This window comes from Hylobates moloch, unplaced genomic scaffold (assembly GCF_009828535.3).
Source record: "Hylobates moloch isolate HMO894 unplaced genomic scaffold, HMol_V3 SCAFFOLD_12, whole genome shotgun sequence".
In the NCBI taxonomy this organism is placed as follows: domain Eukaryota; kingdom Metazoa; phylum Chordata; class Mammalia; order Primates; family Hylobatidae; genus Hylobates; species Hylobates moloch.
In genome coordinates this window covers 49,354,191-49,369,122 of record NW_026652287.1, presented here as the reverse complement: position 1 = coordinate 49,369,122, position 14,932 = coordinate 49,354,191, and the positions used below count along the sequence as shown (strand labels likewise).

The window sequence follows — 14,932 nt, the reverse complement described above, 5'->3', positions numbered from 1 at the left end:
GGGTCTCTCTATGTTGCGCAGGCTGGTCTCAACTCCTTGGCTCAAAAGATCCCCGCACCTTGGCCTCCCGAAGTGCTGGGATTACAGGCATGAGCCACCGCCGTGCCCAGCTCCAAGGCTGATGCTCACTGGTCTGGCACAGCTGACACAGCTCAGGCCGGGGCAATCGGAGCCACCCAGCCCTGGCACCTGACAAGTCAGCTCGAGCCTATGGTCCTGGGACTCCACCTGGGGCTGCCGGGCGTGGGTGCTGACTCAACCGTGTTGACAGGGCTGGGTGCTGAGTCAGGGGTGAGCCTATAGACATCTTGCCCTCTGACAACGCCCCCTTCCTCCTCCCACTTCACACCACATCATTCTGCAGCCTGCCCGGGTGATGGGGCCCCCAGAACTACAGGAAATGCCTAGCAGAAAAATAGCTCCTACATCTCTCCCCCGCACCATGCCAATAAGCCCCTCAAAACCGTCACCTCTCCCCCACCCCCCGCCATAGCTGGGCTTGGTGGTCTGCACCTATAATCCCAGCATTTTGAGAGGCTGAGGCGGGAGGATTGCTTGAGCTCAGGAGTTTGAGCCCAGCCTGGGCAATATAGTGAGATCCCCTCTGTACAAAAAAATTTAAAAATTAGCTAGGCATGGTGATGCATGCCTGTAATCCCAACTACTTGGGAGGCTGAGGCGGGAGGATTGCTTGAATCCAGGAGGTCAAGATTGTAGTGATTGTGCCACTGCACTCCAGCCTGGGTGACAGACGAGACCCTATCTCAAACCAAACAAAATAAAACCTTGACCCTTTTCAACCCTTTTACCCACAGTGCTTGTTTGCATAAATAACTCCTGCCATATCTAAAAGGAATATTATGCAGCCATGAAAATGACAATACAAATGTATAACCGGGGGAAAAACAGCATGGACAAATAATTATAACTTTGCCTGGGGAAAAGAAAGAATATAGCGAAAATCACAGCCATGAAAACTAATTCAGCCAGTGACCACAAATGCCCTGCTCTAAAAAGAAAGAGAAAGAGAAAGAGAGAGAGAGTTTGGGTGTGGTGGCTCACGCCTGTAATCCCAGCACTTTGGGAGGCTGAGGTGGGTGGATCACCTGAGGTCAGGAGTTCGAGACCAGCCTGGCCAACATGGTGAAACCGCATCTTTACTAAAAATACAAAAATTAGTTGGGCGTGGTGGCGCGCACGTGTAATACCAGCTACTAGGGGGTGCTGAGGTAGGAGAACTGCTTGAACCCGGGAGGCAGAAGTTGCAGTGAGCTGAGATTGTGCCACTGTAATCTAGCCTGGGCAACAGAGCGAGACAGTCTCAAAAAAAAAAAAAAAAAGAAAGAAAGAAAGAAAGAAAGAAAAACTTGCATTGGGATTGGGTTGTAGAATCCTAGGTGAAGATGGCCCGAGGGTGAGGTTTTCTTTTTACCTTTTTCTGGGTGGCATTTGCCACCAAAGCTTGCTTCCTGGCACAGAGTTACCTTCTTGCTGATAAGAGCAATGATCTTTTAGGAACCAGAGGCGATGTCTCAACCTCAGCACTGCTGACATTCAGAGCTGAGCCATTCTCTGTGGTGGGGGCTGTCTGTACACTGCAGAATGCTTAGCAACATCCCCCACCTCTGTCCACCAGATGCCAGCAGCACCCCCGAGTTGACAACCAAAAATGTCCCCAGACTGGGTCACTCTCCACTGAGCATCACAGATCCAGAAGATATTTGATGGAAATTGGCATTTGAGTGTCAAAAAGGGGCAGAAAAAAATGATGATGGGATATTTCTGGATTAGTCGGTATGACCTAGCGCTGCCTGAGTTGGTGTCTCTTACTGAAATGTACAACTGTGTGTTCAATGATCACACTTTCTATTCTGTCTGTTCTCCAACAGAACAGACACACAAGAAACAGAAACTCAACAGCTTCAGCCCCGTGAACAATTTGCCTTTCACTGGACTCAGAAGCTTCCAGGAGAAACCTGGAAGACATTTTCAAATATAGCTTGATCACTAAGTTTAAGCTGAACAGGGAAACCTGGAGACCCTTAAAAAATACTGTTTTAAACCACCCACAAGTCCTTCTTCCCCCTGCACTGCAGAGGCCAGCTTTTAAAAAGGAGGATCATCTCCCCAGGTCGAGGGGCCAACATTCTGTCTTGGCACAGTTTTTGCAGAAGCTGCACACGGAGGGTACAAGAGGCTCAAAAACACTCACACCCTTCATCACCAGCGGAAGTGAGGCCAGGCTATTTACTCTCGAAAAATGAATCAGATTGTCAACTCGTATTTCTGCTTTTTGTGGATTACTAAACACCTCTCAGCTGTTTCCAGGGCTGCTGTAGTTGGGGAGGAGGAAGGATGGAGGGAGGGAGGAAATCCCAGCCTCTGTCGCAACGGGGTGAGAGTGTTTTAAAGCAGGCGCTGCTTACGAGCTATTTTCACTTTCTGGAAACTTGTGCAATGGTTGGTGGTCATGGTTACCCGGGGCCCCTGAGAATGGGGAAGGTGAGGGGTGGCAGGGGAAATTTGGGGGGAGAGATACCTCCTTGCCTGAGACACTCGGGATGGTGGGATTTAGGGGTCTCCTCTGCTCTCTAGGTGGGTTTCCAGACTGGTCACCTCTCATCATTGAGGCAGTGAATTTTTTGCAACAGGAGACCTACAGGGGAGGCTCTCCTAGCCTTCCAATGCACACAACAGGTGGGTTATTGTAGAAAGCCACCACTCCCTTCCCAGTGGGGTTCAGGGACCCTTGGAGGCAGACAGAGCAGGCTAACAACCCAACTCCACCACCCTGCTGCTACCTCTCTGGGTCTCCATTTCCTCATCTGGAAAAGAGCTTCATGTGTGGCCCTTGAATGCAGTTTTCACTGTTTTCCCCTAGCAGAATGGGGAACTCACCCCTTAAGAAAAGATTTGCTAAATGTCAAGACGAGTGAAGTGCAGAACATGCCAGAAACTCAGCAGGTTAACCCCCTTGAAAAATAAAAACAAAAATAAAGCTGGCACTCCAGAGATTTGGCTAAAACCTCAGAAGCTTCCAGGAAGAGCTAAGTTGTTTTTTGTTTTTTGTTTTTTTCAACGTAGAGGAGGCCACGTCAATGGGACCAGCACTTTCCCCAGCTGTGGGGCAAAGAGGCAATTTATGGCTCAAAGAACAACCTTAAAATAACCCTCCCTCAGTCCTAAAATGCAGTGTTTAAATTTACAGAAAAACCCACAGGTTCCTGGCAGGCAGGCACAGCAGCTGGCAGTCCCGGTGCTGGCAGAGGCAGGACCCACTGCACACGATGCTTTAGTGGGGCTGCCCTCCATCAAACTGTCCACTCCCCCCTCCTCCCAAGTGCCCCAAGGCCCCAGTTCCAAGCAGCCAGACCAGTGCTGTGATTTTTTTTTAAAGATGCAAAACTTTTTAATTAAAAAAAAACAACCCAGCAAAATCTTATAAAAACGAACCAGGTAGCCCAAAAATGCCCACCTGTCTCTCTATGTACAGTAATACAATATTTGTCACAGTCACTATATACAATATTATAAAAAATGCCGCAGACAGTACAAATTAAGGCCCTTATTTCTCACAAGGCATCACAAGCCTCGATCCTCTAGTGTAGACCCGGTGGGAGAGAAGATGCCACTTAAATTATTGCACCATTTTGAAAAACAAAACTCGTCAAGGAGGATCGTGGTCTTTTCCCACCGGGCCTTCAGTCACAGACGGGGGCTGGGGTGGTGGTGGCGTCGTCGTCGTCATCGAGGGAGACCCTCTGTAGCCACGCTGTGCCCGGCCCGGTTCTCTGGGTCCAATAAATACCAGTCACAGTTTGGGAAGGGGCCGCGCCCGGCGCGTGGGACCCGCCACGGCCGCGCGCAGGTGGGCGGGGGTGTCCCGGCTACATGTGCCGTTTCATGTGCAGCGCCAGGTGGTCGGAGCGCGAGAAGGCACGATCGCACAGATGGCACTGGAATGGCCGGTGGCCCGTGTGCTTGCGGTAGTGGCGCGTGAGCTCGTCTGAGCGCGCAAACTTCCAGCCACAGCCGTCCCAGTTGCAGTGGTAGGGCTTCTCACCTGCAGGGAGGGGGCGAGAGTGAGCCTCAATTTCCCTCCTAGGACAGGGCACGCATGGCTACCCCGGCGAGCGCAACCTATCCCTAACCAGGGCCTTGACTCGCTCCCCGCGGTAGTGTTGCACCCCTGAGGGATCCTCGCCCTACATCCCCAACTCCCCCGACAATCCGGATCCTCACCCCCAGGGGGTCGGAGGAGCGCAAGGTCCACTCCCCACTGTTGTCAGCCACGCCCCCCGACGGGTCCTAAGCATGCACCCTCGCTCCAGCATTCTAAGACACGGAATCTCTCAAGGTTTCCCAGCGCACACTCCCTCCCCAAGGTCCTGAGCCTTGTGTCCCCAGAGGAGTCCCAAGCCTGCGCCCCCTCCCCAACTTCCTGAGACGCAGCATCTCCCCGGGGTTCCTAAACGCGCACCTACTCCCCAACTACCTGAGCCTCAACCCCGGGGATTCTGCGCCAAGTGCCCAGCGGCTCCTAAACCTGCTCCCCCTCTCCAACTTTCTGAGACTGTCCCCCTAGCCACGCCCCCAGGAGGTTTTCTAAGTGCTCTTCCCAACCTCCTGAGGCCCCCCTCGTCCTAAGCGTGCAAGCCCCCACCCCAACCTCTCGGATCACACCTCCTTAGGGAGTGTTCCTGTGTGCCCCCACAACCAACCTCCCGAGCCACGCCTCCCGGGGAGTCCTAAGCGTGCACTCCCTGCCGATCCCCCTGAGCCACGCCCCAAGGGAGGTCCTAAATTCATTTTCTGGCGCGCGCTGGGAATCCGACCTCTCCTCCCGCGTCCCCCCGCCTGCGTTCCTGGCCCGTGCGTGCCGCCCACCTGTGTGCGTGCGCAGATGCGCCTTCAGATGCGAACTCTTGGTGTAGGTCTTGCCGCAGCCCGCGTAGCTGCAGGTGTGAGTGGCGGTGCGTTTGCGGGGCCAGGAGCGGCGGCCGCGCTTTGGCTTGGCCTCCAGCAGCTCCAGCGGGGAGGCAGGCGGCGTGAGGAGACCGCGGGCGGCGGGGGGCGCCAGGCCCAGGGCTGCCGCGGCGGCGGCCGCGTCGTCGAAGAGACCGAAGGCTGGGGGCGCAGGCGGCGCGTAATGCAGCCCAGGCCCGGGCGCGCCGAAGCCAGGGCCACCGAAAGGCGGCGGGAAGGAGGTGCGCGGGCCGGGCGCGGGCAGGCGCGCGGGGCCGTCGGGGCTGAGAGGCGGGGTGTCGGGCGGCGGCGGGGGGCGGCCCCCGGGACCTCGCATGCACGAAGCCGCCGGGCCCGGGGCGCCCTCGCGCTTGAGGCCGCGCGGTCCACGGGTCAGCCCGGGGGCGCAGCCGTAGCCGCCGCCGCCGTCCGCTTCGGGGGGCTCGGCCTTGACCAGGCGGCCGGGCGGCGCCAGCAGAAAGCGGCCGTGCAATGCGGGCCCCGGCGGCGCGTCCAGCTCGGGTCGCAGCAGCTCAGACACCAGGCCACCCGCGGGGGCGCTGTAGGGCGGGGGCGCGCCGGGTTCGGGGTAATAGAACGCAGGCGGCGGGGGCGGCGGCGGCGGCTCCGGGGCGGCCTCGGCGCCCAGGCCGTCCAGCCCCATGGACAGGATGAAGTCCAGCACGCTGTTTAGGTCGTCGTCGGTGCCGCTGGGCTCGGGCTCGGCGCGCGGCCAGCGCTGCGGGAGACAGGGCAATGGGCGTGAGCGGGCGGCGGGGCTCGGGGGGCGCTGCCTGCCGCCCCCGCTGCCCGCCTTCTACCACCCTGAGTCCGCGATCCCCGTGGCCCGCATCCTCCTCTCCTGAGTCTGCAGTCCCCGCCTTCGCGTCCTGTCACCCCGCAGCCCACGTTCTACTACCCCGAGCCCGCCGCCCACGGTCCCGGCCGCCCCGCCGTCCCCGCCGCCCTCACCTCCTGCAGGCCGCGCTCGCGGCACGGGCTGGCGAAAGTGGAGAAGGACGGCAGGATGGGTTCACTCAGCGCCATGGCCGGGACCCGGGGAGGAAGGACGCGGACGGGGGACACCGGTGAGTGGCTGCCCGAGGCCGGGCTGGTCGGGGCGCGGGCGGGCGGGGAAGGCTCTGTGGGCCGCGGCCGGGCCCGCCCAAGCCTTATAGGCACGGCGCGCGCGGGGGCCGGGCCAAAGCGGCGGCGGCGGAAACGCGTCCCGGATGGGGACGAGCTCCGGGCGCAGCCTAAATTTAGCCGCGGTATATAAGCCGGCGGGCGGCGGCGGCCGTGGCCACTGCGGCGGCCTGGGCCCTGCGCTGACAGCCCGGCCCCTCGCGCGCCGCCAAGGGCCGCGCCTCCCCCTCTCCCGGGCCCCGCCCCCGCCCGTCTCCCCGGCGACGTTGTCAACACGCGCTCCACAACAGCGGCGTGACGCTCAGGGATCCCCCGGGAGCCCCGGGCTCCCGCCTGCGCGAGCATCCCGGGGACCTGGAGCGGGGGCGGTGTCGGGGCCTCTCAGAGACTCTCAGGGGAGCACCGGGATTGGCGGTTTCCCCGGATCCCTTGACGGAAGGGGAGATTGGCTCCAGCCTCAGAGAGGGCCGCAGAACCCTGGGTGAATGGGAAGCCTGGAGTCTCCAGGATTCATGGATGGGTGAGGCTGGGCCCCTCATCTGTCGTGGGACTACCCAGAGGGACCCACCGTTGCACATCACCCTGTAAAAAAAAAACAGCTTGTGTAGACCGGGCGCAGTGGCTCACATCTGTAATCCCACCGCTTTGGGAGGCTGAGACAGGAGGATCACTCGAGGCCAGGAGTTCAAGACCATCCTGGGCAACACAGTGGCCCCCATCTCTTAAGAAATAAAAAAAAATTAGCCGGGTGTAGTGGGAGGCTGAGGTGGGAGGATCGCTTGAGCCCAGGAGGTCTAGGCTGCAGTGAGATACGATCACACCACTACACTCCAGCCTGGGTGACAGAGAAGACTCTGTCTCAAAAAAAAAAACAAACAAAACAAAACTTATGTGTGGTAACATCAAGACACGTTAAATCTTTGACTGAGACACCCACTCCCTCCTCCCCAACCTCAAGTAAGCCCGTCAAGTGCAGGGAAACTGAGGCAGAGGTGGTTGGGAGAAGTTAGAGGTGCAGCAGGCACAGGCAGGCTGGGTTCCTTTACTGACTTGCATAAGTGAATTAAGTAACTGAGAGGACGGTGATGACAGTCATTCCCCCAATACAGCTCCAGCATTGGGGGCGTCAGAGGACAATGCTGCCCAATGGGTCCCTTCAATGCTCCATCTCTGTCCCCCACACCATATCCCTGCTGGCCAGGGACTGTCACTCCTGTTACAACTGTCTGCCAACCCTGGGTGGGCACTGGGGACACAGTAACCAAGAGATAGACAAGATCCCTGCCCTAGGGGACCTCCACTTTAGTGGAGGAGGGAAGGATCGAGGTTTATTCATTTGAGTTTTTTTGAGACAGGGTCTCCCTCTGTTGCTCAGGCTGGAGTGTAGTAGTGCAATCACAGCTCACTGCAGCCTCGAACTCCTGGGCTCAAGCGATCCTCCTGCCTTAGCCTCCCAAGTAGCTGAGATTACAAGGTGCATGCCACCATGCCTGGCTAAATTTTTTTTTTTGTATTTTTTTGTAGAGATGGGGTCTCACTATGTTGCCCAGGCTGGTCTTGAAGTCCTGGGCTTAGGAGATCCACCTGCCTCGGCCTCCCAAAGTGCTGGGATTACAGGTGTGAGCCATTGCACCTGGCCTTACTGATAGGGGTTTAAAAAGAAAAATGGAGCGGTAGAAGGGACTAGAAAGTGAGTGTGAGATGAGGGAGCAGGAGGGAGGAAATGGGGAAATTTTGAATCTCACCCAGGAGGTGAAATGTGAGCTAATGTGAAAAAGTCCTTGGGGACCATGTGGGTATCGGAGGAAGAGCATCCCAAGGAGGAACCTGGAGCCAGATGGTGAGGGATGCAGGCAACTCCTGCCCTGGAAGCTTGGACTCTCAGCCCCTGCAGATATGCGCTCTGCAGGGTCCCCTCTGGAGCTCCCACCAAACCCAGTCACCGGAGACTTCAAGTTGAGTACAAACTTGCTTTCTGCACTTGCCACTGAAATGGCTGTGAGTCAGCGTCAGCCACTGAGCACGCGCTGTGTGACCCTGAACCAGTGGCTTTGGCTGTTTGGGCTTGCCTCCTCAATCTTTGAAATGCAGATAAGAATAGTACCTGACCCCAAATGGCTATTGTGAGTTCACACAGGCGCTTTTTGTTGTGGAAGTAGGTGACATCTTGTGTGACACTGAATTCTCTACCAGTGCTTGGGAGATGGGCCTGCTTGTGTGCTTTGGGAATTGAATTGCCTTTCTCTGGGCCTTAGTTTCCCCCTATGATAATGATGGAAAGATTAAGGGAATCAGAAATTTCTCCGCAAGGATACAGGAAGCCTGGGCAGCTGCCGGGAAGGGTTTTTGTTTGTTCATTCCTTTGCTTTGGCCAAGACCGCCAGCTGGGCGCAGTGGCTCACACCTGTAATCCCAGCACTTTGGAAGGCTGAGGCGGGCAGATCACTTGAGGTCAGAAGTTGGAGACTAGCCTGGTCAACACGGTGAAACCCTGTCTCTACTAAAAATACAAAAATTAGCCGGGCGTGGTGGTGCGTGCCTGTAATCCCAGCTACTCAAGAGGCTAGAATCGCTTGAACTTGGGAGGTGGAGGTTGCAGTGAGCCGAGACCGTGCCACTGCACTCCAGCCTGGGTGACAGAGTAAGACTCTGTCTAATAAAAAAAAAAAAGACCTCCGACCACAGCATCCTTCTAGTTTGTCAGAGAGCACCTTCGTCCCCTGGGCCTCTGAGCCTTGCTCACTGGCACCTGCAGCTTGTCTGAGGCACCTCTCTGCCTTCCTCCTCTCTCACTGTCTCTGGGTCCTGAAACACACCAAGCACATTCCCCTCTGTGCTCACTGCGCCCCCGACCAGCGTTCCTTTCTTTCCATTTCCACTTGTGAAGCTCCATCCGTCTCTGTCTGTCTCTCTCTCTCTTTTCTTTCAACCTCCCTTAACTAACGTATTTTATTTATTTGTTTATTTTTGAGACAGAGTCATGCTCTGTTGCCCAGGCTGGAATGCAGTGGCGCAATCTCGGCTCACTGCAGCCTCTGCCTCCCGGGTTCCAGAGATTCTCCTGCCTCAGCCTCCTAGGTAGCTGGGATTACAGGCGCCCGCCACCATGCCCAGCTAATTTCTGTTTGTTTGTTTTGTTTTAGTAGAGACAGGGTTTCACCATGTTGGCCAGGCTGGTCTCAAACTCCCGACCTCAAGTGATCCGCCTGCCTCGGCCTCCCAAAGTGCTGGGATTTGGGAGGTGTGACTCACGGTGCCCGGTCTGGACTTTTATTTTCTACAGCAGTTTTAGGTTTACAGAAAAATTGAGCACAAAGTACACGGCGTTCCCCAGGTAGCATCCCTCGCACCACCCCAACCTTTCTCCTATTATCATCTTGCATTAGTGTGGTGCATTTGTGACAATTACTGAGCAGAGAGGAATATACTGTTATTAACTAATAATAATAATAATAATCCATGGTTTATTTATCTTGACACAGGGTCTTGCTCTGTCGTCCAGGCTGGAGTGCAGTGACACGGTCTTGGCTCACTGTAGCCTCAAACTCCTAGGCTCAAGCCATCCTCCCAGCTCAGCCTCCCAAGTAGCTGGGACTACAGGTGCGCACCACCATGCCTGGCTGATTTTTGTTTGTAGACACAGGGTCTTGCCATAAGTAATTCAATCCATGAGTAATGGGTTAAATGGTGGCCCCACAAAGAAATGTCTGAGTCTCAATTCCTGGCACCTGTGACTATGACCTTATTTAGAAAGAGTTTCTTTGGCTGGGCGCAGTGGCTCATGCCTGTAATCCCAGCACTTTGGGAGGCCGAGGCAGGTGGATCACCAGAGGTCAGGTGTTCAAGACCAGCCTGGCTAACATGGAAACCCCGTCTCTACTAAAAATATAAAATTAGCCAGGCATGGTGGCTTGCATCTGTAGTCCCAGCTACTTGGGAGGCTAAGGCAGGAGAATCACTTGAATCCGAGAGGTGGAGGTTGCAGTGAGCCGAGATCGCACCCTTGCACTCCAGCCTAGGCGACAAGAGTGAGACTGTCTCAAAAACAAAAAGAGTTTCTCTGCAGACATCATGAAGCGTCTTGAGGTGAGACCATCCTGGATTAAGGTGTGCCCTGATCCATTGACAACAGTCCTTAGGAGAGAAAGGACGCAGGAACACAAACACAGAGAAGAAGGGCATGTGAAGATGGCCAGAGACTGGAGTGAGGCAGCCACAGGCCCAGGGGTATCTCCGGAGCCACCAGCAGCAAAACTGGGAACAGATTCTTTTTTTTCCTTTTTTTTTTTTTTTTTTATACAGAGTCTCGCTCTGTAGCCCAGGCTGGAGTGCAGTGGCGTGATCCTGGCTCACGGCAGCCTCCACCCCTTGCGTTCAAACAATTCTTGTGCCTCAGCCTCCCAAGTAGCTGGGATTACAGGTGCGTGCCACCATGCCCGGCTAATTTTTATATTTTTAGTAGAGATGGGGCTTCATCCTGTTGGCCAGGCTGGTTTTGAACTTCTGACCTCAAGTGATCTGCCTGCCTCAGCCTCCCAAAGTGCTGGGATTACAGGCGTGAGCCACTGCACCCAGCCAAGGGAACAGATTCTTTCTCAGATGGCTGGGTGTGGTGGCTCACGTCTGTAATGCTAACATTTTGGGAGGCTGAGGCAGGAGGATTACTGGAGCCCAGGAGTTTGAGACCAGCCTGGGTAACAAAGTGAGACCCCTTCGCTACAAAAAATACAAAAATTGGCTGGGCGTGGTGGCGCATACCTGTGGTCCCAGTTACTAGGGAGGCTGAGATGGGAGGATCGCTTGAGCCTGGAAGGCAGAGGCTGCAGTGAGCCGAGATTGCACTCGCTGCACTCCAGCCTGGGCAACAGAGTGAGACTCCATCTAAAAAAAAAGATTCTCCCTCGGAGCCTCCAGAGGGAACCAACCCTGCTGATGCCTTGATTTTGGGCTTTTGGCCTCCAAAACTGTGGGGAATACATTTCCATTGTTGGAAGCCACCCAGTCTGTGTCTTTTGTTGGGGCCACCACAGGAAGCTCATACATCATGGTAACCAGCTGTCTTCCCGCCTGGCTTCCTCTCCAGACGGTGAACCCCTCAAGACAGGGGCCTCCCTTGACTCATCTCTGTGTCCCCCCAGGCCCAGCTGTGAACCCGCTTTGTTGAAACAAAAGTGATGTAAAGACAGTGGCCACCCACTAAGGACCTCCCAGGGCAGCGTGAAACATTTCAGCAGAGTGCCTGGCCAGCAGAACCAATGCAGACAGCCGCCAGTGCATGGAAAGAACACGAACTTTTCATTTTATTTTATAGAAATGAGGTCTCGTGGGCTGGTCTTGTGGGCCAGGTGCAGTGGCTCATACCTGTAATGTCAGCACTTTGGGAGGCTGAGGCAGGCAGATCACCTGAGGTCGGGAGTTCAAGACCAGCGTGAAAAGAGACCATGGTGAAACCCCGTCTCTACAAAAAATACAAAAATTAGCCGGTCATGGTGGCATGTACCTGTAATCCCAGCTACTCGGGAGGCTGAGGCATGAGAATCGCTTGAACCCGGGAGGCAGAGGCTGCAGTGAGCTGAGTTCGTGGCACTGCTCTCCAGCCTGGGCGACAGAGTGAGACCCTGTCTCAAAATAGAGGTGAGGAATGATGCTTTGAACCGGAGGTGGAGACGATCAGCCGATTCCTACTGTCTCCAGCATGGAAGAGAAAAAAAAGAGAAATGAGGTCTCACTGTGTTGCCCACATTGGTCTTTAACTCCTGGCCTCAAGCGATCCTCCTGCCTTGGCTTCCCAAAGTGCTGGTATTACAGGCATCAGCCACCGTGCCCGACCTAGATGAACTTTAATTGCCACATTAGCTGTGTGACCTTAGGTAAGCCACCTAACCTCTCTGAGCCTCAGTTTCCTTTTGAGAATATGAGATGGCATTTGTCAGTGTTCAACAGTACTTGCTGCCTGATTGTGAGGATGAGTGAATGAGCCTTTTAGGGGATCTGAGGCACTGTGGAATCTCTCTGTGCAGGAGAGGCTTGGCACTGGGATGGGGCCTGGAGCACAGACCCTCTCCTGCTGTTGTCCTATGAACCTGCTATCTGCTTGGCACCTGCCCGCATAGGTATCTGTCCTCGTGAAGTCTCAGCCTATGATGATGTTGGAGAAAGCACTGGGCACGAAGTCACATTCTCAGCCCTGCCTGGAACTAGTTAGGTGACTTTACCCTCAAAGCTCTGCAAGCCTTGGCTGGGTGCGGTGGCTCACGCTTGTAATCCCAGCACTTCGGGAGGCCGAGGCGGGTGGATCATTTGAGGTCAGGAGTTTGAGACCAGCCTGGCTAACACGGTGAAACCTCGTCTCTACTAAAAATATAAAAATTAGCTGGGTGTAGTGGCTCATGCCTGTAATCCCAGCATTTTGGGAGGCTGAGGTGGGTGGATCACCTGAGGTTCAAGACCAGCCTGACCAACATAGTGAAACTCTGTCTCTGTTAAAAATAGAAAAATTAGCCAGGGATGGTGGCAGGCGCTTGTAATCCCAACTACTTGGGAACTTGGGAGGCTGAGGCAGGAGAATCCCTTGAACCTGGAAGGCGGAGGTTGCAGTGAGCTGATTGTACTCCATCCTGGGCAACAGAGCGAGACTTCATCTCAAAAACAAAGCAAAATTAGCCAGTCATGGTGGCACACATCTGTAGTCCCAGCTACTTGGGAGGCTGAGGCAGGAGAATCACTTGAACCTGGGAGGCAGGGTTGCAGGGAGCCAAGATCACGCCACTGCACTCCAGCCTGGGTGACAGAAGGAGACTTGGTCTAAAACTCCTGACCTCAGGTGATCCACTCACCTAGGCCTCCCAAAGTGCTGGGATTACAGGCGTGAGCCACCATGCCTGGCCACTGTTGGGAACTTTATGTTTCCTGATGATAATTTGTTTTTTGGAAACAGGATCACTCAGGCTGGAATGCAGAGATGCAATCATAGCTCACTGCAGCCTTCAACTTCCAGGCTCAAGCAATACTCCTGCCTCAGCCTCCTGAGTAGCTGGGATTACAGGTGTGCACTACCTCGACTGGCTAATTTTAATTTAATTAATTAATTAATTAATTTATTTATTTATTTTTGAGATGGAGTTTTGCTCTTGTTGTCCAGGCTGGAGTGCAACGGCGTGACCTCTGCTCACTGCAACCTCTGCCTCCTGGGTTCAAGCAATTCTCCTGCCTCAGCCTCCCGAGTAGCTGGGATTACAGGCATGTGCCACTATGCCCGGCTAATTTTGTACTTTTAGTACAGACAGGGTTTCTCCATGTTGGTCAGTCTGGTCTCGAACTCCCAACCTCAGGTGATCTGCCTGCCTCAGCCTCCCAAAGTGCTGGGATTACAGGCGTGAGCCACCGCACCTGGCCCGGCTGGCTAATTTTTAATTTTTGTTTGTAGAGACAGGGTCTCACTATGTTGCCTAGGCTGGTCTCGAACCCCTGGGCTCAAGTGATCTTCCTGCCTAAGCCTCCCAAAGTGCTGGGATTACAGGCATGAGCCACAGTGCCCAGCCTCGATGGTGATTATCTTATTGTCATCACTTTCTTGCTGCCCCTTCTCCTAACAACTCAACATTATAAATGTAGACCAAGGAGGCAGAATATTTTCCTCAAATCTGTTGATAATAGTTGCTTTTAGCACTGTGCTGGTGCAGATTCTGTAGCCAGGCCCAGTGTTGTGATGGATTGGTCATGTCTGTGATTGACTGATTGACTGGTGATGTCTGTCACCAACAGGGGATTGGATAAGTGGTACGTGTGCAGCTTTGCATTTGTTGTCTCCTGCTAGGCTGTCTTCAAGGGCTCAGGAAACTTGCAAACAAGAAGTTTTTCATCTGAGCCACAAATAAATACTGAGCTTCCGCTCCATGCTGAGCTGGGCATGGAGAGAAAACTGATGAAGTATATGGCCTGTTTCTGCACATAGAGAGATTACAATCTTCTTTTACGGGGCCCTGGACATTTCTAGTAACCTTGAATTCTTTCCACTTTTCTTCTAGAGTCTAAGCTGCCTTTCTCTTTACCAGCTATTTTGCCCCAAATAGCTATTGTGTGCACTTGGCTCAGATCCCAAGAGCAAGTACTCAGGAATTCTACAGAAAACACGTCATGTAAAATACAGCTGAGCTTCCAAGACAAATTATGAACACTGGAGGAATTACAATCACATTACAGCAGCAACTGGATGATGACTCCCAGCTGGGGCGATTGGGGTGTTTCTGCTGAGGTTTGCACAACCCTTTTTCAGTATGTTGCAAAACTTGGCTCCTCATGTTGCAAAAATGTTTGATAGTTCTCTGTTTCTTGAGGATGCGGAGAGATACGGGCAGAGGCACCCTCTGCCAGTGCGCTTCGTATCTCGGGTCACCACCTTGTCGCTGCCATGCTTGGAGCTGAGGTCTGATAGGAATGGTCACTTTGTGATTTGCCTGGTTGTCTCTGGAGTTTGTGTGTGTGTGTGTGTGTGTGTGTGTGTGTGTGTGTGTGTGTGTGTGTGTGTGTTTTGACAGGGTCTCACTCTGTCTCCCAGGCTGGAGTGTAGTGGTGTGATGATAGGTCACTGCAGCCTCAAACCCCTGGGCTCAAGCGATCCTTCTGCCCTTGCCTCTGAAAGCACTGGGATTACAGACCTAAGCCACCGCGCCTGGCCCTGCCTCTGGAGTTTTCTTACTACTATATAAATAGGTCACGAGTGCTTGGGGAAGATGCGGGATTGCACTGGGCTGATGACTGATGGGTTCCCATCAGAACCTCTCCTCATCTTGCCAGCCAGGCCATTACTGCCTCGGTCTTA

The 14,932-nt window shown here is 54.4% G+C and overlaps 1 protein-coding gene across 1 annotated transcript; it reads right to left on the bottom strand.

The window, feature by feature from the left end:
- Window positions 1-2,228: 2,228 nt before the first annotated feature.
- On the bottom strand, window positions 2,229-6,184 carry KLF2 (KLF transcription factor 2). The gene is made up of 3 exons (XM_032170023.2): window positions 5,938-6,184; window positions 4,888-5,704; window positions 2,229-4,063 (listed from the first exon to the last, which is right to left on the bottom strand). Exons 1-3 carry the CDS (start codon window positions 6,010-6,012, stop codon window positions 3,888-3,890), a joined length of 1,068 nt encoding a protein of 355 aa, XP_032025914.1. The 5' UTR covers window positions 6,013-6,184; the 3' UTR covers window positions 2,229-3,887.
- Window positions 6,185-14,932: the final 8,748 nt, after the last annotated feature.

What these genes read in the sequence shown, in the direction of transcription:
- KLF2 (XM_032170023.2), bottom strand. Translation starts at nt 6,012, where the DNA reads ATGGCGCTGAGTGAACCCATCCTGCCGTCCTTCTCCACTTTCGCCAGC. An exon ending in GCGAGCGCGGCCTGCAGGAG is followed by an intron (nt 5,705 to 5,937) that starts GTGAGGGCGGCG and finishes TGTCTCCCGCAG; the next exon opens with CGCTGGCCGCGCGCCGAGCC. An exon ending in GCATCTGCGCACGCACACAG is followed by an intron (nt 4,064 to 4,887) that starts GTGGGCGGCACG and finishes CCCTCCCTGCAG; the next exon opens with GTGAGAAGCCCTACCACTGC.